Source organism: Hemitrygon akajei, chromosome 25, assembly GCF_048418815.1.
Source record: "Hemitrygon akajei chromosome 25, sHemAka1.3, whole genome shotgun sequence".
NCBI classification, from domain to species: Eukaryota; Metazoa; Chordata; class Chondrichthyes; order Myliobatiformes; family Dasyatidae; genus Hemitrygon; species Hemitrygon akajei.
In genome coordinates, this window is record NC_133148.1 from 43,539,228 (window position 1) to 43,560,987 (window position 21,760).

At 42.6% G+C, this 21,760-nt stretch overlaps 1 protein-coding gene across 4 annotated transcripts in view; it reads left to right on the plus strand.

Moving 5' to 3' along the window:
- Positions 1 to 21,371, plus strand: part of LOC140716572 (galectin-9-like) — a 49,132-nt gene extending 27,761 nt beyond the window's left edge. For 2 of the 4 annotated variants that reach the window (XM_073029415.1, XM_073029418.1), the window contains 5 exons: positions 628 to 678; positions 5,502 to 5,534; positions 9,622 to 9,707; positions 11,829 to 11,994; positions 18,878 to 21,371. In XM_073029415.1, the coding sequence (XP_072885516.1) occupies positions 628 to 678; positions 5,502 to 5,534; positions 9,622 to 9,707; positions 11,829 to 11,994; positions 18,878 to 19,024 (483 nt within the window). In that variant the 3' untranslated portion in view covers positions 19,025 to 21,371. The remainder of the gene's footprint in view (positions 1 to 627; positions 679 to 5,501; positions 5,535 to 9,621; positions 9,708 to 11,828; positions 11,995 to 18,877) is intronic. The other 2 variants (XM_073029417.1, XM_073029419.1) reach the window with 1 other exon arrangement.
- Positions 21,372 to 21,760: the final 389 nt, after the last annotated feature.

The window sequence follows — 21,760 nt, forward strand, 5'->3', positions numbered from 1 at the left end:
TTAACTTGTTTTTGGAAAATGCCTCCATCTCTTGAGTAAGTTATACAAAGGCAGGCTTGTGACCAACACTGAGGGAATTACTGTAATGTGTTGAGGGAGAGGTGAGCACTGGGAGTAACCGCTTGGATGTGAAACACGTAAAAAAAAATTGAAGTACACAAGAGCATAGACATCAGAGCAGGCCATCAGTGCATGAGTGAACTATGTTCTATCAGTGTTCAGACTGTGCCACACAGGGACTTGTGGTAGTATCATTTTACTGTGACATTGTGTTCTATTGTAATTATATGTGCTGTGTGTGTGTATGTACTGTGTTTTGCACCTTGGTCTCAGTGGAACATTGTTTTATTTAGCTGTATAAATGTTTATGGTTGAATGACAATTAAACTTGAACTTTACAAGTTCAGGAAGTTGCAAACGGTTCGAGGATCCAGCCTTCACCACCGTGACAGAACTGAAAACTCCTGACGAAAATGGAAGCTATGGGCTGAATCTGCAGTTTTTTAAATATCTAGCCACTGGAAGTCTTGCTTGAATGTAACTGTGTCTGACTCAGAGCTGCTTCCAGGCTGCACTTCGGAATGGGGGCATTATAATTATATCAGCTTTTCTTCCTCCTCACCACAGGCCTTGAATGTAGTGCCTAGAAAAAAAAATAAGAACAAGCAAATTCACTTGGTGAGTTGGTTAGAGGGATGGCTTGGCACCCACAAGCTTCACCAATCACAAAGTTTAGGATGTCTCAAATCACCTCACAACCAATGAAGTATCTCTGAAGTACGTCACGTTTGGAGTACTGGGAATGTGGCAGCTAAAGAACAGCCATTTTAAATACATTTCACAGTATTGTCTTCACTCAAACCTCTTTTCAATGGGATCTTTTGTGTTCAGCTGAGAGGATTGACAGGGTCGTGGTTCAAAGTAAGTTTATTATCAAAGTACATATATATCATCATGTACAACCCTGGGATTTGTTTCCTTGCATCCAAGAAACATAATAGAATCGCTGAAAGATTGTACCCAACAGGAACGGACGATGTGCAAAAGAGAACAAACAGTGCAAGTACACAGATGTTTCTTTCAGACAAGGCAGCAACTCACTCAGCCCCCGTTATTACGCTCCGAACCCCGAGGCTGTAATTGAACCCAGAGCATTTGGTTCACACTAGGGATAATTAACCCACCAACCTGTACACCTTTGGGGCATGGGAAAAAACAGGAGCACCCATGGGAAACCTGTGCAGTCACAGGAAGAACTTGCAGACTCCACACAGACAGCTGCTGAGGTCAGAATCAAACCCAGATTACTGGAGCTCTGAGGCAGTTGCTGAACAAGAGTGCACCGGCCACTTTTTTTTTGTGGTAGTTTATTTAAATTAAAAGCTGACATCATTGGCTATCTATTGGATGCTTTCTGTCTCAGATGGGTATAAAAGATCCTCTGATTTTCGAGAAATTTTCATCAGTCCTAATGAAGGGTCTCTGCCTGAAATGAGACTGTTTATTTCCCTCCATACGTGACCTGCAGATTTCCTGCAGTACTTATTGTGTGTGTAGCCAATATTTAGTAGTGAGCAACTCTAAAGCCATTTAATCGGACATCATCACACAGCCTGGCAGAAACACCACTGCATTTTCTAGTTTAATTGAATGCACCTTGTCTTCAGTAGTATTCCATTGACTGTAGGTTACTTTGAGACTTCCTGAAGCTAGCGTAGACGTAAAAATGCAAATCTTTTCCTTGTTAATTCTGAGCTGAATTCAGGTATTCTCATAAACTGATTGTGGGGGAAATCACTTTCTTGAAATGAAATATTTTATGCCTGGGAGGGGTTTACTGCAGCTTCACACTGGCTAAATTGAATGAACAGCCAGTGAAGAAGGAAAGGAGAGAGGCATACTTGTCAGACCTACAGTCAGAATCAGGTTTATTATCACAGCAGAGGGGAGGGTTGTAAAGCTAAGGATGTGATGCTGAGTCTTTATAAGACATTGGTCAAACTGTACTTGGAATATTGTAAGCAGTTTTGGGCACTTTATCTAAGAAAGCATGCACTGGCATTGGAGAGAGTCCAGAGGAGGTTCATGAAAATGATCCCAAGAATGAAAAGATTAACTAATGAGGAGTGTTTGATGGCTTTGGATCTGTACTCAAACTAGTTTAGAAGAATTGAGGGTGGGATCTCATTGAAAGTTATTGAATATTGAAATACCTGGGTAGAGTGGACATGAGTTTAGGACCAGAGGGCACAGCTTCAGAATAAAGAACTTCCATTTAGAACAGAGATGAGGAATTTCTTTAGCCAGAGGGTAGTGAGTCTGTGGAATTCATTACCACAATGGAGGCGAAGTCATTGGGTATATTTAAAGTGGAGGTTGATAGGTTCTTGATTAGTCAGGGTGTCAAAGGTTACAGGGAGAAGGCAGGAGAATGGGGTTGAGAGGAATAATAAATCACAGACATTTGAATTGAAATTTGAGACACCAGAGTTTCAGCATATGCTGGAAATCTTGAGCAATGCACACAAAATGCTGGAGGGACTCAGCAAGTCCGACATCATTAAACAGTTCATTTCAGGCTGAAACCTTTCATCATTCCTGATGAAGGTCTCAGCACAAATCACCAGATGTTTCTTTCATCCATGACTGATGCCTGACCTGCTGAATTCCTCCAGCATTTGAAATTTGTTGTTTTATGACAGCAGTACAGTGCAAAGGTATACAAATTACTATAAATCACAAAAAAGTGCAAACAAAAGTTTTAAAAATGTTTTAAAAAGTAACTAGATAGTGTTCATGAGCCATTCAGAAACCTGATAGAAAAGGCTGGGGTGATTAATCCAATTATTTTCAGTTAATAGCTATGTGATTATTAAATAAACATCACCCTGGCAGTGACACAACCTCCTTCAACTTGTTATTGACTTGTTGAGGGGAAGGTGCATCAATATCGCCTCGATCCTATTGCTGGTATTCCTGAATGCAAAGCTGCTTGTTGCATGTATGTGATTGCATCTGAATCAAGGCAAAATGAAATATCTCCATCAAGTAGAAACCTGAAATATCAAATCAAATTGTTTTTTCCATTTCTAGTGATACCACCATCATTTGCTTCTCCTCATTATTAATATTTCTGGGAACAGTCACATTGTCAGTATCAAACTTCACCATTATTGTCTGTAGATTCACTATCTCCTTAACCCTTCATAGAGGCACACAAAAAAGGAAACAGGATCCATCGGCCCATCAAAGTTCAAAGTAAATTTATTTTCAAACTTCATTAATGTCACCATTAATGAATATTGTCTCGATACCAACATGGGCAGCTGAACTATGTGAAAAGTTTGACATCGGTGTTGAAAAAGCAAGAGAAATGGGAATATTTCCTTTGATGTCAAGGCAAGGGCAAAGGCATTTTATCAAGGTGGATAGAGATGAAAAAGAGAGTCTAAGATTATAAAATAACTTTTTATACGATGCACCATCAATAACTCTCGGAGACTGGAGGTGAACGATAGGCTTTTATTAGCAGCAAAACGGAGCACGGCATCTCAGAGACTGAGGGGGGAGCAGTGCCTCCAATCGCCTTTATACAGGGGTCTGTGGGAGGAGCCACAGGAGCAGACAGCAGAGGGGCATGTCCAGACAGGTATACATCGTTTACCACAATACTTCAGTTAGAACATAAAATATATTCTTGTTTGATTGAAAATGTAGGACAATATTCAAAGTTTACAAGTATCAAAGGAAATGGGTTAGAATGAGATTATTTCAGGCTCCTGAATTGAGAAGGAAAATTTCACTCATCAAAACACTGAACTGATCCCACAACCATCAGACATATAAAACTGTACATCAATAAAGCCTAACAACAACCAATGTGCAAAAGAAGATAAAAATGCAAATAAAAGGAAAAAATAATAATTTGCATAATTTGTCTTCTTTTGCGCATTGGTTGTTTGTCAGGCTTTATTTATAGCTTTTCACAATTTCTATTGAGTCTTCATTTTCCTGTAAGCGACCATAAGAAAATGAGTCTCGAGGTAATATTTGGTGACATATGTTAGAATGATTTTTGGGTTTAGGTAATTTACATTTAGCAAATGGCTTTGGCTAACAGTCTTCTGTTCCTTGAAAATGTATTGTGGATTTAATTTGGAACAATGAACCTGTGAACTCTAGACCACAGATGCTGCTGGCGTCTGTGGGATGGATGCAAATCAGAAGGTATGTAGCTTCAAAAGAAAGCATTGTCTATACTTTGTAAATATGTAATTGTCCTTTGTGTTTAGCAAATAAATATCAAGCCCACGTTGGGCCAGCAGACCTTTCCATGGAAAGCATTTCCATATGATGCCTGCTGTACCTTGTTTTGGTGAATAAAGAAGCTGCTTTGTATCTACCAGTAATTTTCTCCGGCAATTTCATTCATGCAACAACATATATGTCCTTTCATTAAATTTACTTTGAACTTTGATTTATTGTAAAAGTGCACGCTCAACTGCTGGCATGGACTTGATGGAATGAAATCCCTGTTTCCATACTGTACAACGCTGAGAAATAGAATAACGGAAAAAACTAGGAATTAATGGATGATCCCTCCCCCTCTTTGTTGTTCTTGTCCAAGGTTAGATTTATGGAGTAGTATGGTCAGTAACTCCTCTGCTAAGGAGTGCTGGGTAAAAAATGATTGACCAATTACTCTTGCATGGATATAGATATCATACAGTGAAACAGCTTTGAAACTGGCCCTTTGGCCAATCAAGTTCATGTTGACTATCAACTACCCATAACACTAATTGTACACTAGTCCAATTTTAGTCTGTCCACAGTTTCATCCAGTTTTCCTGATTCTGCCACTCACTAGCAGACTCAAAACAATGTACAGGAAGCCATTAACCATTAACCTACCAGCCCACAAGTTTTTCGGATGTGGACAGAACTGGAGTATCCAGGGCAAGCTGATGCGGTAACAGGGGGACTGTGCAAACTCCATGCAGGTAGCACCTGAGGTCGGGATTGAACTTGGGTCTCTGTAGCTGCAGTGACTCGAGCTGTGGTTCCACTGAGAGCTCCTTCATCCTTCAAACACAGTTGTTGCTCAACTCAGTGCAAACACTTTCTGTCCAGGATGTAGCACAGGATCTGTGATTCTGGTCAGCACCAACTCTCATCTTGTTAGAAAGGATCGGGGGAGCTGGTCAGGATCTGGGGCGTGGAGCCAAGTAGTCTGTAAAGCCTGGGCTGTCACAAGAGCTGGCTGTATGGGGCGTTAGCTGCATTCGTTCTCACAAACCTTCCGGTCTTACTGTGATTTTCGGTGTCTTGGTTTGGCAAGTGTTCTAGTTATTATCTTGGGTGATTTCTCATGGAAATTCCAATCTCTTGTTGCTTCCTTCTGCTTCCTGGTGATGGTATCTGATATTGTGGGTTTGTTGGAGTGGTGTGTCAAATGTAATCCAGGAAGGAAGTACTAACATTTTTTAAAAATTGTTTTACAGGGCAAATCTCCCCCAGTGACTGTGTCTAATCCGGTTAGTGTTCGTTTTGATTTTGCAAAAGTACCTTTTGTTCTCTTCTGCCATAATTGGTGGTGTTTCTTTGTTTCCTCTTGGCCTGACCCCTCCCGCTGTCCCTCCCCATCCCCTCTTGCTGCACCATCTCAATCTTCTCATCCATCTCCTTCTTATCCATTTCCTCCCTCCCATCCATCTGTATATAGATCGTACATCCTGTCAATGAGTCAGCCTCCTGCCAATCACACCCTGCACCTTGTATGTACTCATCCTGGAACAGAGTGAACCATTGGGACGCATTTTCCATTGAGTTAGACGCTCACAGCCTGTGGCCTTCTGCTGTGGGAATATTCAGACAAGCAGCTGTCAAGTGGCACCGGGCTAAGACTGAAGGAATATCTGCTGTACTTTTGGAATCTCTACAGCTCACCACCTCCAGAGTCAGGCTCGGAGCCTTTTTCTCAGTGACGCCTTGAACGTGCACAGAGGTTGAAACACAGGAAATGGCCCCGGGGAACACACACAGGGGTTCAACTTTCACCATAGAGTCATAGTCACACAGTACAGAGACAGGCCCTTTGGTCCACCAAAGCCATATTAACCACCCAGTTGCACTGACCCTACGTTCTACCAACTCCCACCCTCCCTCCCCAGACTGTACCTAGGTACTGGTAGAAAATTAGTGACCAATCATATAACCATATAGCAATTACAGCACGGAAACAGGCCATCTCGGCCCTTCTAGTCCGTGCCGAACGCTTTCTCTCACCTAGTCCCAAACGACCTGCACTCAGCTCATAACCCTCCATTCCTTTTCTGTCCACATACCTATCCAATTTTACTTTAAATGACAATATCAAACCTGCCTGTACCACTTCTACTGGAAGCTCGTTCCATACAGCTACCACTCTCTGAGTAAAGAAGTTCCACCTCGTGTTACCCCTAAACTTTTGCCCCCTAACTCTCAACTCATGTCCTCTTGTTTGAATCTCCCCTACTGTCAATGGAAAAAGCTTATCCACGTCAACTCTATCTATCCCCCTCATAATTTTAAATACCTCTATCAAGTCCCCCCTCAACCTTCTATGCTCCAAAGAATAAAGACCTAACTTGTTCAACCTTTCTCTGTAACTTCGGTGCTGTGTTACGTACCCTGTAACTGGGTGTCTGACCAGCAGAGAAAGAAGGATCCTTTGGAGTCTGGTGGTACTATATTCAAAAGTGTTTATTAGTAAAATAAGCAAATCAATACCAATAATGCAAATATATAGATAATACACGTTAGCAATAATAAACCTAAAAGTGTGGGAATAATAATAAGCAATAATAAACAAGCTCTATCGATGTCTAGGGGATAATGAGTTGTCATAGCAAAGTATAAAGTTCAGTTCATGCGTGCTGAGGTAGATATTGGTTGTTGCGTTGTAATCATTGGGGAGAGAGAGAGAGCGAGCGAGAAGTAACAGCTACAGTCAGGCAAACCTTCCTTTACATTCTTGATCCGTCGTTTTGTTGTGGCCATTCAGTTATGACCCCTCTGTTCTTCAGCTAGACCATTCTTCTGTGGTGGACTTGTCACTTTGGCATGAGTGGACACACACACAAGTCCCCACCGGCCCTGCTATAACACTGTGAGTTTAACTGACCGATCTCTTTGTTCGGTCTCCGATGCCCCACACCTTCCCGTGGGTTCCAACACTCAATCAGTGCTCAATGGTGTGTCTCCTGGTGTGTCTGAAGGGTGTCTCCCCAGACCTCACTTTTATCCCTACTCACGGGGTCTCAGTTGTCAATCAATTTTGAATGGCTGTGTCCATCAAACCAGCCCACTCCGGCTGTCCGCTGAGGAATTTTAATGAACAGAATGGTACAAGATAAATAACTCTCTCAGAAGTCATAATACGGTGAATCAACAAGTCTCTCTCCCCTCTCTTATTTCTCGCAGATGTTCTTGCATGTTTTCTTTTCCATCTCTCTCTCTCATGAGCAGCATAGCAACAGTAATGGTCTGTGATTCTCCGGGTGGGGGGGGGGGGGGGAACATGGGCAACTCTGCACCCTTCTGCCCATCAGAGCTGTTCATCCTTCATAACAGCTGAAACCCAGGTAACATTCTAGTAAACCTTCTCTGTACTCTCTCTATTTTGTTGACATCTTTTCTATAATTCGGTGATGAGAAATGTACACAATACTCGAAATTTGGCCTTACCAATGCCTTGTACAATTTTAACATTACATCCCAACTCCTATACTCAATGCTCTGATTTATAAAGGCCAGCATACCAAAAGCTTTCTTCACTACCCTATCCACATGAGATTCCACCTTCAGGGAACTATGCACCATTATTCCCAGATCACTCTGTTCTACTGCATTCTTCAATGCCCTATCATTTACCATGTAAGTCCTATTTTGATTAGTCCTACTTAAATGTAGCATCTCACACTTATCAGCATTAAACTCCATTTGCCATCTTTCAGCCCACACTTATAACTGGCCTAAATCTCTCTGCAAGCTTTGAAAACCTACTTCATTATCCACAATGCCACCTATTTTAGTATCATCTGCATAATTTACTAATCCAATTTACCACCCCATCATCCAGATCATTAATGTATATAACAAACAACATTGGACCCAGTACAGATCCCTGAGGCACATCTCTAGTCACCAGCCTCCAATCTGACAAACAGTTATCCACCACTACTCTCTGGCATCTCCCATCCAGCCACTGTTGAATCCATTTTACTACTTTAATATTAACACCTAAAGATTGAACCTTCCTAACTAACCTTCCATGTGGAAACTTGTCAAAGGCCTTTCTGAAGTCCATATAGACAACATCCACTGCTTTACCCTCATCAACTTTCCTCATAACCTCTTCAAAAAATTCAATAAGATTTGTCAAACATGACCTTACATGCACAAATCCATGTTGACTGTTCCTAATCAGACCCTGTCTATCCAGATAATTATATATACCATCTCTAAGAATACTTTCCATTAATTTACCCACCACTGACGTCAAACTTACAGGCCGATGATCTTTGGATGTGGGAGCAAATCAGAGCACCCCTGGAAAACCCAAACATCACAAGAAGGTACAAAATCCACAGAGACATTCAGACCGAGCAGCCGTCATGACTGAACCCAGGTCTCTGACACAGGGAGTTGCAGTACTAACTGTTGTACCGCTGTATTTTATTTGAACAGGCACCTTCTATACAAGCAAAGTGACCTCTTAGGGTAGGAAACAGTGCACATTGTCCCCAGTGTGTAGCTGAGAGGTGAAATGTGGGGGAGTAGATGGAAAAGTGGGGAGAATCAAATAGGTTTAGTGTAAAATGGGTGGTTGATGATCAGTGCAGACTCAATAGACTGAAATGCCTATTTCCGTGATGTATGACTCTAACACAGGAGGTGGTGGACAACCCTACCCCTCATACATGTTACTCAATGCTCCCCGCACCAAAACCAATGGAAGGAAGGGATCACCAAGCCAGATTGTGGAGGTGTTCTCCCATATGATGAGCTGGTGATCTGTTAGCCACTGATGGAGGTAGTGGGTTGGGTCAGTGGTCTATCACATCCACATTACTGAATGGTGACAGGCCTGAGTGTAGGTTGACATCTCACTCAGGTATTCATTGGCTAACCGTGGCCTTCAACTATAAGTCTTGTGCCTGCATTTGTGTTTTAACTCTCTCCATGACCTCATCTCTCCATATTATTGGAATCTCCTCCTGCCTTATAAACCTCAGCCATTTAGAACTACATTGATGAGACTAGAACTCATGGGTTAAGGCTGATAAGTGAAATGTTTTAAGGGGAACATGAGGGGAACTTCTTCACTCAGAGGGTGGTGAGAGTTTGGGGACAAGCTGCCAACACAAGATGGGTTTGGATTTTGGATTTTGGATTTTGGATAGGTACATGGATGGGAGGGGTATGGGAAACTATAGCCCAGATACAGGTTGATGGATCATGCCAGAATAATAATTTGGTATAGAATAGATGAGCTGAAGGACCTGTTCCTGTGCTGTTTGCTCTTTGACTCCATCTGTACACTTCATCTGTCATTGACAGACTTCTCATTTCATTCCTCAGGTTGTTCCATACCAGGCCTACATCGGAAGCATCCGGCCTCAGCAGCTGATAAAGGTTATTGGGACTGTGAAGGTTAACTCTCACAGGTAGGCACTGATGAACGGGCTGCAGCCTTAGATGTTAACCCTGTCTCCCTCTCCAGAGCTGCACCTGAGTGGATCCAGTGACTTCTGTGTTTAGCTAGATTTTTATTTTTTCACTCACAGGTAATTGTACGTCGGTGAGGTGCTGGATCCTAAAGCAAGTTTTATGGTCATTAAAACTGGTCCTTTAGAAGGTAGAAGATGATTAGTTTTGTTTGTCACATGTTCATTGAAACGTACAGTGAAATGCCTTTTTTCCATCAATAACCAACACAGTCTGAGAACAACCCACAAGTGTTGCCAAGCTTCTGGTGCCACCATAGCATGCTACAAGTTACTAACCTAACCCATATGTCTTTAGAATGAGGGAGGACACCAGGGCAGCCAGAAAAAGCCCATGCATTTATGTGGAGAATGTACAAACTTCTTAGAGACAGCAGTGGGAATTGAACCCCGATCAGTGAAGAATGGTACAGTAAAGAGTTTCATGAACTGTTACGTACCATGCTTGGCATACAACTTTGTTTATCTACACTAATCTGTTTGTCCATATGTAAGACTGTCTGTTTCTATGCTTTGCCTAATTAATTGTCTCTCAATTTTATCGGATGTCTTCGGCAAGACTTTCTACATATCATCCTCTCTGTGTAAAGAAACTAACCCCACGAGATCTCCTTTAAAGCTTATTTCTCTTACAAACCTGTATCTCTTGTCTTTGAAGGAGATTATAAGAGCTCATTGTATTGTGTGTTTCTTAATCTCATAAACCTTGGTGAGGTCACACCTCGGCCACCTTAACTTCAGGGAAAACAGGCCCAGCATCTCCGATCTTTCCCCATCTCTCCCTACAACTAGAATCTACCAGTCCAGGCAACTTCCTGAAGAATACCCTCTGCACCTTCTCTAGTGCAAACATTCTGTTCCTATATCTTTTTCTGACCTGTGTGGGTGCTCAACTTGGGGGATTGAGACCCTTGATCACACCAGGATATGGAACTTAACCTGAGTAATCTGTGATGTGGGAGTTCCTTCTGTTGTGTGGTGGGCAACAATGAATATAGAATTGTCAGGTTTTATAAACAAACATAAACATTTATTAAACTCTGCTCAACAAAAGTGAAAAGTAAACCAATGACTAACTTAACCAGAAGTTAGCTGCTATATGGCAATTTAACAAACAGCCAAACTCTGGAATAGTTCTTAAAGTGGTAAATTCGAAAGTCCAAGTGATTTATACAGTCAGTAAGGAGAGCTTTCCCTGAAAACTGATTTCTTCGAAATAACGATGATATGTTGATCCTGCAGCCGAGTGATGCCTTGTCCAAAGGATTCACGATGAAGGAGATAAAACAGCTTAAAGGAACTGACCTTTTTGCTGGAGGGAACATTGCACAAACCTTCCTGATCTTGCAGGGGTTATCTCAGATGCAGGCCACTATTCCTGAACGAAGATTCAATAAGGTTGATCCTTTACAAAGCCGTCGAATGACACCAACTTTACTCAATCCTTCAGGTTCCCGTACTTTGGTAAAATCTTCACTCTCGAATACTAGACTATAGAGGTAAAACAAGGTGTACAAACAAAAACTGGCAGCAATTGGTGAAACTGCTGGCAATAACGTTTCCACCTTAAAATAGAATGTAACTCCACTTTAAAACGAAACTGCATCATGAGAGGAATATGCAGCAAAACTAACTATCGATCTATGCTGCGTCACAAAAGGGGTTTCCCCTTACATACCTGTTGGAACATGCCACCACCTGACCTCACACTAGCAGGAAAATTACATCATGTGACCTCACACTGGCAGGAAAATTACATCACCCCACCATCACAAGACCATTACATCATCCCACTGTCCCATGTTCAAACTGTGGATATGGAACACTTAGAGCTGTTGCCCACAGTGGCAGTGACCCTGATGTTGGCTGCTTTCTGTGTGGAGTTTGCATGCTCCCCTGGGACACTGGTTTTCTCCCACATTCCAAAGAAGTGCAGGTTGGTAGGTGAATCAACCACTGCATATTGGCCCTGGTGTATGGGTGAGGGGTTGAACGTGGGACAGGTAGTGATTGAGAAAATAAAACAGGAACAGTGACCCACATGGATTGTCTTTTTTTCAGGTTTGCTGTGAATCTGATAGCGAGTTATTCCAACAACATTGCCCTCCACATCAACCAACGATTCGATGAGAACGCGGTAGTGCGAAACACCAGGACCAACAAGAACTGGGGAACTGAGGAGAGAAGCCTACCATTTCTCCCATTTGTACCTGGCCAGACGTTTGAGGTATGACATCCACCTGGATGCAGAACGAAGTGATCAGAGTCAGGCAGCTCGCATTTGCTGCAGGTTAGCTGTGGGCACCTCAGTGGAGTAGTGGGTAGCACGATGCTCTTACCGCTCGGGGCGTTGAAGTTTGGAGTTCAGTTCCAACGTTATCTGTAAGGAGTTTGTATGTTCCGTCCCGCAAACAATGGCTTTCCTCACACAGTCCAAAGATATTACGATTAATTGATCAATGTAAATTGTCCAGCTATAAGGCTGAACAGGTGGGTTTCTGGACGGTGTGGTTCGTTGGGCCAGAAGGGCCTGTTCTGCACTGCATTTCTAAGTAAACAAATAATTCAGGTGACTGCCCTTGATGTAACTCTTGTTACCCTGCAATGCTTCTGTCAACTAGTGCCAATCAATTTGCCTGCATTTGGTCACTACCCCATTCCTATTCAAGTATCTGCCCAACTGCATTTTAAATGTCATAACTGTACCCAGCTCTACAACTTCTTCTGGCAGCTCATTCCCAAATCAAGGGGAAGTAATTATTCTTGAACCTGGAGGTGTAGAGCTTCAGGCTTCTGTACCTCCTACCCAATGGTAGCTCCACCCTTTCCCTCCTCATCTGCATATTATATTTTATCTCTGATTTTCTACCATCTTCCATTTCCCTTGGCAAAAAACGCAACAGTATGTTCCTCTATATGAGAAAGTTGTCCCACAAGGCCCTTTTTAAATCTTTCCCTTCTTCTTTTAAAGTTGTGCCCTTTAGTTTTGGACCTCATTACCCTGAGGAAAAGACTTTAGTTATTCACCCTATCCATTCTGCCCTCTGCCCCACCATTTATAGATCTCCATAGGCCTCCAATGCTCCAGGAAATAAAAGTCCCAAACTATCTCGTCTCATATCCAAAACCCAACCCTCCCGTCCCAATAACATCCTCACCAATCTTTTCTCCCTCTCCAGATTTATGGCATCCTTCCTGTAGCAGGGTGACCACAGAGTAACCCAAAAGTGGCCTTAGCAGTGACTTATGCAGCTGTATACATGACACCTCAACTCCTGTACTCAATATTCTGACCGATGAAGACAAGCATTCCAAATGTACTACTAAGCTTCACAAACAAAATGCTGGAGGAACTCAGCAGGCCAGGCAGCGTCGATGGTAAAAAGTACAGTCAACGTTTTGAGCCCAGACCCTTCGGCAGGACTGGAGAAAAAATAATGAGGGGTAGATTTAAAAAGTGGGGGAGGGGAGAGAGAAACACAAGGGGTGAGGTGAAACCGGGAGGGGGAGGGATTAAGTAAAGAGCTAGGATGTTGATTGGTGAAAGAGAAACGGGGCTGAAGAAGGGGGAGTCCATTACAGGAGAACAGAAGACCATGGAAGACAGAAAAGTGGGGAGGGCCAACGGGGAGACGATGGACTGGCAAGGAGATAAGGTGAGAGAGGGAAAAGGGGATGGGGAACGGTGAAGGACAGTTGGGGGGGGGGGCATTACCGTACATTATAGAAATCAATGTTCATGCCATCAGGCTACCCAGACGGAATATAAGGTGTTCCAACAACCTCAGACATGTGCAAACAGCCGATTGCACAACCTCCAACTCTGACTCCAACCTTGACCTCCAGGTCAGGTTTTCAAGTGCTGCCGCTGGAATCCCTGGTCTCCCCTTCCCCAATCACCACTCCGCAATCCCTTCTTTCTCAGGTCCCACCACACCTTCTCCCATCTTCAACTCTCCTCCACTTCCTAGACACCCTGACCTGGTCTTCTGCCTGCTCTGGACCTTTTCTTTACTAACTACTGACAGGTATAAATAGGATAAATGCAAGCAGGCTTTTTCAACTGTGCTTGGGTGGGACTAGAACTCTAGGCTTCGAGTGGAAGTTAAAATACATGCATTTAAGGAAAATCTCTGGGAGATTTACTTCACTCAGAAGGTGGTGTGAGTGTGGAGTGAACTGCCAGCTGAAGAGTTAGATAGTAAATAATTGTGACATTTACCAAGTTTGGTTAGGTACATGGATGAGTATAGCTCCAACAACTCTCAGAGAGGGAGACACTCTCCGGGATGAGTATAGCTCTGACAACTCTGAGAGAGGGAGACACTCTCCGGGATGAGTATAGGTCAGACAACTCTGAGAGAGGGAGACACTCTCCGGGATGAGGACAACTCCGACAACTCTGAGAGAGGGAGACACTCTCCGGGATGAGGACAACTCTGGCAACTCTGAGAGAGGAAGACACTCTCCAGGATGAGGACAACTCTGAGAGAGGGAGACACTCTCCGGGATGAGGACAACTCCGACAACTCTGAGAGAGGAAGACACTCTCCAGGATGAGGACAACTCTGAGAGAGGAAGACACTCTCCAGGATGAGGACAACTCTGAGAGAGGGAGACACTCTCCGGGATGAGGACAACTCTGAGAGAGGGAGACACTCTCCGGGATGAAGACAACTCTGGCAACTCTGAGTAGGGAGACACTCTCCGGGATGAGGACAACTCTGAGAGAGGGAGACACTCTCCGGGATGAGTATAGCTCTGACAACTCTGACAACATCTTCAGGATGAGGCAAATCTTTGTGGCAGTTTTTCGGAGTTGGCATGCGACCAAACAGCAAGCGAGTACATGTAGAGAGCCACCTTTTCAATTGTGTCTGCACTCAGGAACTGGGAGTTGTAGCTCGATGACCTTTGGCTCATTTGGGGGAATAAAGAGGTGATAGACTGGAACTACAGGGAGTCAGTCTCCCTTAGGTTGCGGGAGACAGGTAACTGGGTGACTGTCAGGAGACGAGATTCTATGGGCATAATTGACACCCAGGTGGCATGTTGCTTCCCAAGTGCCAGGGTCAAGGATGTCTCGGATTGGGTCCATAGTATTCTAAGTGGGCAAGGTGAGCAGCAGGAAGTCTTGGTACATATTGTCACTGATGACAAGGTAAGGAGGTCCCAAAGAGAGGTTTTAGGGAGCTAGGTGAAAAACTGAACCTCCAGAGTGGTAATATCTGGATTGCTGCCTGTGCCATATGTCAGTGAGGGTAAGAACAGGATGATTTGGCAGGTGAATGCTTGGTTGAGGAACTGGTGCAGGGGACAGGGGTTCAGATTTATGGATCACTGGGATCTCTTCTGGGGAAGGTATGACCTGTACAGAAAGGACAGGTTACATCTGAACCTGAAGGGGCCCAATATTCTTGTGGGCAAGTTCACTAGAGTTGTTAAGAGGGTTTAAGCTAATTTGGCAGGGGAATGGAAACCAGAGTGATAGAGCTGAGGATGAGGTAGTTTAATATAAAAAGAAGCACTGTGTAGGGTGAATCTGCAAGCAAGGAGAGGCTGATGTTAGAGCAAAATTGCAGTCAACAGGATGAGTTGCAATGTAAAACGCAGACAAAACTGAAAAGGGTGAATACAGGACTAAAGGTGATATACTTGAATGAACGCAGTATACAGAATAAGGTAGATTAAATTAAACAGGTTACAGACTGACATGTATGACATGTATGATGTTGTGGCATCACTGAATCATACCTGAAAGGAGACTATTGTTGGCAGCTTAACGTCCAAGGACAGGCATGTAGGCAGAGGGGTTGGTATGGTTCTGTTGGTAAAAAATGAGATCAATCATTATAAAGAGGTGACATAGGATCAGATGGTGTGAATCATTGTGGGTAGAGCTAAGGAAATCTGATAGAATTCACCCTGCAACTTGAGAAAGAAAATGTAAAGTCATATGTATCAGCATTACAGTGTGGTAAAGGGAATTTCAGAGACATGAGAGAGGTGTTGGACAAAATTGACTGGAAAAGAACTCTGCCAGGTATGATGGCAGAACAGCAATGGCTGAAATTTCTGGAAGCAATTCGGAAGGTGCAGGATACATACATTCCAAAGAGTAAGTAGCATTCTAAAGTGAAAATGACACAACAGCAGCTAGCAAGAAAAGTAAAAGTCAACATAAAAGCCAAAGAGAGGGTACATAATAGAGCACAAAAATTAGTGGGAAGTTAGAGGATTGGAAAGCTTTAAAAAACCACAGAAGGCTACTAAAAAGTCATTAAGAAGATAAGAGGAAATACAAAAGTAAGCTAGCTAACAATATTAAAGAGGATACTAAATGATTCTTCAGACACATAAAGCTTAAAGGAGAGGCGAGAGTGGATATTGGACCCCTGAAAAAGATGCTGGAGAGGTGGTAAATGGGGGAAGAAGGAAATGGCAGATGAACTGAATGAGTATTTTCATCAATCCTTACTGTGAAAGACACTAACAGTATCTTTAACAACTATCTTTAACACTATCAGTAACAAGGAAAATGTCCTTGGGAAACTGAAAGGTCCAAAGGTAGATAAGTCACCTGGACCAGATGGTGTACATCCCAGGGTTCTGAAAGTGGTGACTGAAGAGTTTGTGGAAGCATTAGTAATGATCTTTCTGGAATGGTTCCGGAAAACTGGAAAATTGCAAATGTGACTACACTCTTCAAGAAGGAAGAGAGGCTGAATAAAGGAAATTATAGACCAGTTAGTCTGACCTCAGTGGTTGAAAGCTGTTGCAGTTGATTGTTAAGGAAGTGGTTTTGGGGTGTTTGGAGGCAAATGATAAAATAGAACAAAGTCAGCATGGTTTTCACATGGGAAAATCTTCCCTGACAAGTCTGTTGAAATTCTTTGAAGAAATAACAAGCTGGATAGACAAAGGAGAATTTGGTGCACTTGGATTTTCAGAAGGCTTTTGAAAAGGTGCCACACATGAGCCCATAGTATTCCATGAAAGATTCTAGCATGGATAAAATAGTAGCTAATAGGCAGTAGGCAAAGAGTGAAATTAAAGAGAGTCTTTTTTGGTTGGCTGCTGGTGACCAGTGGTGTTCCACAGAGATCTGTTTTGAGACCTCTTTACATTCTATGTTAACGACTTGAATGACAGAATTGATGACATTGTGGCAAAATTTGCGGATGATACAAAGATTGGTGGAGGGATAGGTGGTTTTGAGGGGGTAAAGAGGCTACAGAAGTAAATAGAGATTAGGAAAATGGGCAAAGAAGTGGCAGATGGAGTACAGTGTTGGGAAGTGTATGGTCACGAACTTTGGTAGAAGTAAAAGCATAGACTATTTTCTAAATGGAGAGAAAATTCAAAAACCTTGGAGCAAAAGGACCTGGATTCCCTAAAATACCCATAATTTTCATCTTGTTGGTGGTGAGGAAGGCAAATGCAATGTTAGCGTTAATTTCAAGAGGTCTAGAGTATAAAAGCTGAGATGCAATGTTGAGACTTTATAAAGCACTGGTGAGGCCTCACTTGGAGTATTGTGAACAGTTTTGAGCCTCTTGGAAAGGATGTGCTGAAACTGGCGAGGGTTCAAAGGAGGTTCATGGAAATGATTCTGGGATTGAATAACTTATCATATGAAGTGTTTGATGACTGTGCGCCTGTACTCACTGGAATTCAGAAGGATTGGGGGTCACCCCATTGAAATTTATTGAATGTTGAAAGGCTTTGATAGTGTGTATGTGCAGAGGGTATTTCCTGGTGGGGAAGTTTAAGAGCAGAGGACACAGCCTCAGAATAGAGGGGCGTCCTTTTAGAACAGAGATGAGGAATTTCTTTAGTGGTGACTATGTGGAATTCTTTGCCTTAGGCAGCTGTGGAGGCTACTCATTGGGTATATTTCAGGCAGAGGTTGATAGATTCTTAATTAGTTAGGTATGAAGAGATAAGGGAAGAAGGCAGGAGATTAGGACTAACAGGAAAATGGACCAGCCATCCTGAAATAGCGGGGGTGGGGGATGCGATGGGCTAAATGGCCCAATTCTGCTCCTATATCTTATGGTCTTATAACACCCTCATCTTCTCAAGGACAAGTAGCATTGGGCATTAAATAATTAAAACTAAAGGTTAAATTTATTTGTCATGTGATTCAAATCAAATCATACAGGGAAATGCACCATTTGCATCAAATCCCAGCAAAATGTTGCCACACTTCTGGCACCAACGTAGGTTGTCCACATACTGAATCTAGTTCGTACATCTGTGGAATAGGGGAAAGAAGTTGGAGTCCCGGAGAAAACCCACACAGTCACGGGGAGAGCTGTGAGAAGACAGCATGGTCTGGAGGGTGGGGACTTCCAGTGATGGTTATTGTCTTCTTGAGGCCAAGCCTCCTTACAGACAGCAGCTTGAATTGAATCCTGATCTTACAACTAGCACTGTAAAGTGTTCTGTAGACTGTCATGTCAGGTGGTCATATTTATCATGTGTGATGTCCATTCAAGGGTCTGATAATAGTGGAAGGCTGGTTTCAGTGATGGACTGGGTAACTGGTTAACTGATTTGATATTCAAAATAAACCATTTGTGAATGTCCTTTGTGTCTGATTAGGTTAAAATATTTTCTGATAATGTTGGTCAAGGGCTTTTGTGATTTATCTTCACATTCTTGTCTTATCTGGTGTTTACAATGTACTAGTACAGTTCTGTATTAGTAAATGGTGCTAGTGACACAGGGCATCGTTGTGCTGACAACTTACAAAAACCTCTAGATATACTCCTTCTGTAGTACCATAGCTGCAATGTGCAGCCTCTAATTTCCCTCTAAGTACAATTTGTTACCTTTCGCACATTAGTTGTTTGTTCATTTTTGTGTGTGGTTTTTCGCTGATTCTGTTGTGTTTCTTTGTATTCACAGTGAATGCCCACAAGAAAATGAATCTCAGGGTAGTATGTGGTGATACGTATACACACTTTGATAATAAGTTTATTTTGATGTTTGTATTAGAATTAAACCAGCTAAACATTATTCTGTGTTTAATGCAGAATAAAGTACGTTGCTCTGGATTTCCAGCATCTTGTGTTTATCATTTATCTGCATTTCTGTCTTACCAGCTTCAGATCCACGTTGAACCAACCTGCTACAAAGTCCTGGTGAATGGAAGGCACCTGTTTAACTACAACCACAGGTTACAGCCCCTGAACCAGATCGATAAACTGGAAGTCACTGGTGATGTCACCCTTGCTCTTGTGCAGTACTAATGCTTTGAAATAATTAATATGCTTTATCTAGAAAATAATCAGAGCAGCAGTATGTTCCCACATTTAGACCATAAGACATAGGATCAGAGTTAGGCCACGCGGCCCATACATGTACTTCACCTTTCCAGCATGGCTGATTTATTATTCCTGCCTACTCCCTGTTATCTTTGATGCCCTTACTAATCAAGAACTTATCAGACTCCGCTTTAAATGTATGAAAATCTGGGATTCATGCCTTGAAATAATGATTGTTAAACAGCTAAAGAACTACAGACAGTTTTGGTCACCTTACAGGAAATACATGAATTCAAGCATGACATGGCCTCTGTAGCTGTCTGTGGCAATGAAATTTTCACTCCCTGCTTCTCTCGGCATACACCCTATGCACAGTCATCTATCACACAAAAGAGACCATCTTATTAAGTGCAGTGAAGGTCAACCTCTCATTTCCATGAACCCATCAACCAATGACATTGATACCCATCACCATGGTTTTGGCTGGTGTTAACAATGTGCTAGTGCAGTTTGGTAGGTAGAGAAATAGGATGAAACTACCTACACATTAATCCTGTGATGATACAGAGCACGGAGTGAGTGCAGACTTGATACCCAGTTTGACATTGCTAATGTTTCCCTTAGGGGTGGCCATTCCTGAGTTTCCCCTGTTCCTTGATAATTGGTATGAAGGGACACTTGCTGTAAAGTTGGGCCACTTTGACCAATCTGGCAGATTTGTGCCAACCATCCATTCAGCAGTACAAACTACATTAATCTTTACTGAATGCAAATTTAGTGAAGATGATATTTGAGAGATTATTCTTATTTAGGAGAAGAGATGACTCATGATCTTCCTTCTAAGGATTATCCAATCCAAAGTATTTTGGAGAAAAGAGAAGGTTGTGAATTTTCTCATCCTAACCCAGTGACGATACATAGTAGATTAGCGTAACAAAGATGATTTTCCTGATCACCGGGTTTTGTCTGGTTCTTGGGACAAGTTCGTTAAATAGTTTTAGCCCTTGATGCCTTCTCTATCTCCCCCAAGACACATTCCACAAACATTATGGGAAGACCAAACTTGCAATTCGCACTCCTTCCAAGGTCCGATCGTGACAAACACACTTAAGGGTGACTGTTCGTAACCAGATAATGACATAAATGCAAATCCACTTACCCTTCCCCTCACTTCTTTATAGTTGGCTCTGTCTTTCAACCCAGATGAAGGGTCTCAACATGGGCATTTCCCTCCATAGATGTTGCCTGACCTGCTGTCTAATATACTATATTTCATTGAGATTGCTATGTGGTCCATGTAGTTTGTTTATTGTTCCACTGTTCTTGTTACCTGTTCTGAGGGCCCTTGCCGTCACTCCCTGTGGACTCTTCTGGCAGCAGCTCCACTGGCTACTCCTTTCCACCTCCCTGATGCAGAATCCTAGGGACTGTAAGTGTGGTATCTGGAACTATTACTGTACAATAGCACACCTACAATCCTCAGTGTTAAGACAGTACAAGGCCTACACCTACCAGTATGGTACCTGTTTTACAGTGACAAGCCTAGCACAGGGTCCTGAGCTGAATATGGACCTCTTGGATCTCAAATCAGTCTCAAAGGTCAGGAATCTCTGGTGTTTGGAACCCATGGTCCTGAGCTCAATCAGGTTCCTCTTCCAGCTCCTGATGGAGAATGGGAAGGATTCCATTCCTGATTCACAGCCCCTGAAGTTTTCCTCCTCATCCTTATCCGTCAGGTATCTCCTCAAGAGCATTCAAGTTAATTCAACACTATACATGTATGCAAATAAATGAAACAGCATTCCTGCAGGGCCAAGGTGCAAAACACAGTACACACAGTCCAGACACACACAGCACATAGAGTTTCAATCTAGCACATACAGTCACAGTAATAATACTGGCACAAGTCCCTGAGTGGCATGGCCTGAAGATTGATGGCGCATGGGACGTAGTCCTGTAGGAATGTCTCTGCAGGTTGTGACTTACTCCTTTTTGAGATAGAAACCATGGGTCTTTAGAACACCTGCCTGTAGGGCAAGTTACTCCTGATGCACAGTTGATAACTTCTTTGCAGATAATAGCTGGTCTGCGCCACATCTGGGGTTATGATTTGTCTTTACACCTGGTCCAGTTGCGCCCTCTAGTGGGGCTGAGCAGAAGTCCAGTTACTTGCTGGATGTGGATATTCCGCCAGAGGCTGAGAACTTCGATTCAACTTTTCATTTGATGTATGCACTGCCAGGCTAAATCAGAGCAATGAATGTGTCTGTAACATTTCAATGTAAAGAGATTACTAAGAAATTCCTGAATAATAAAATGCTTTATGTCTTTATTGCTGAATGGCTTTTTTTTAAATTAGTTTTTCAAAACATTTTACAAAATTAAAAACCCCAAATCCCAATGAGGAGCATTAATACAGAGCAAGGTTAAGCATACAATAACAATATGCTACAGAGTGAATGGCTTTTAAATAAATACATGATTCTAAAAAAAATCCTGCTGTGTTTTTTTGTTTTTTTTTTTGCCAAGTGAATGAAATCAGCTCAAGTCAGTCAAGAGCACCAGAGCGTGTTGGAAATCTCTGCTTAGGGTGCTGGCCACGTAAGTCTCTTGGTGTTCACAGGAGATTGGGAGATAGCAGAGTGGCACATAACCATATTTTACAGTGACAATAGTCACCTACTCGGGTGATTTCTGGTTCCTAAGGTTGTCATAGCTGGA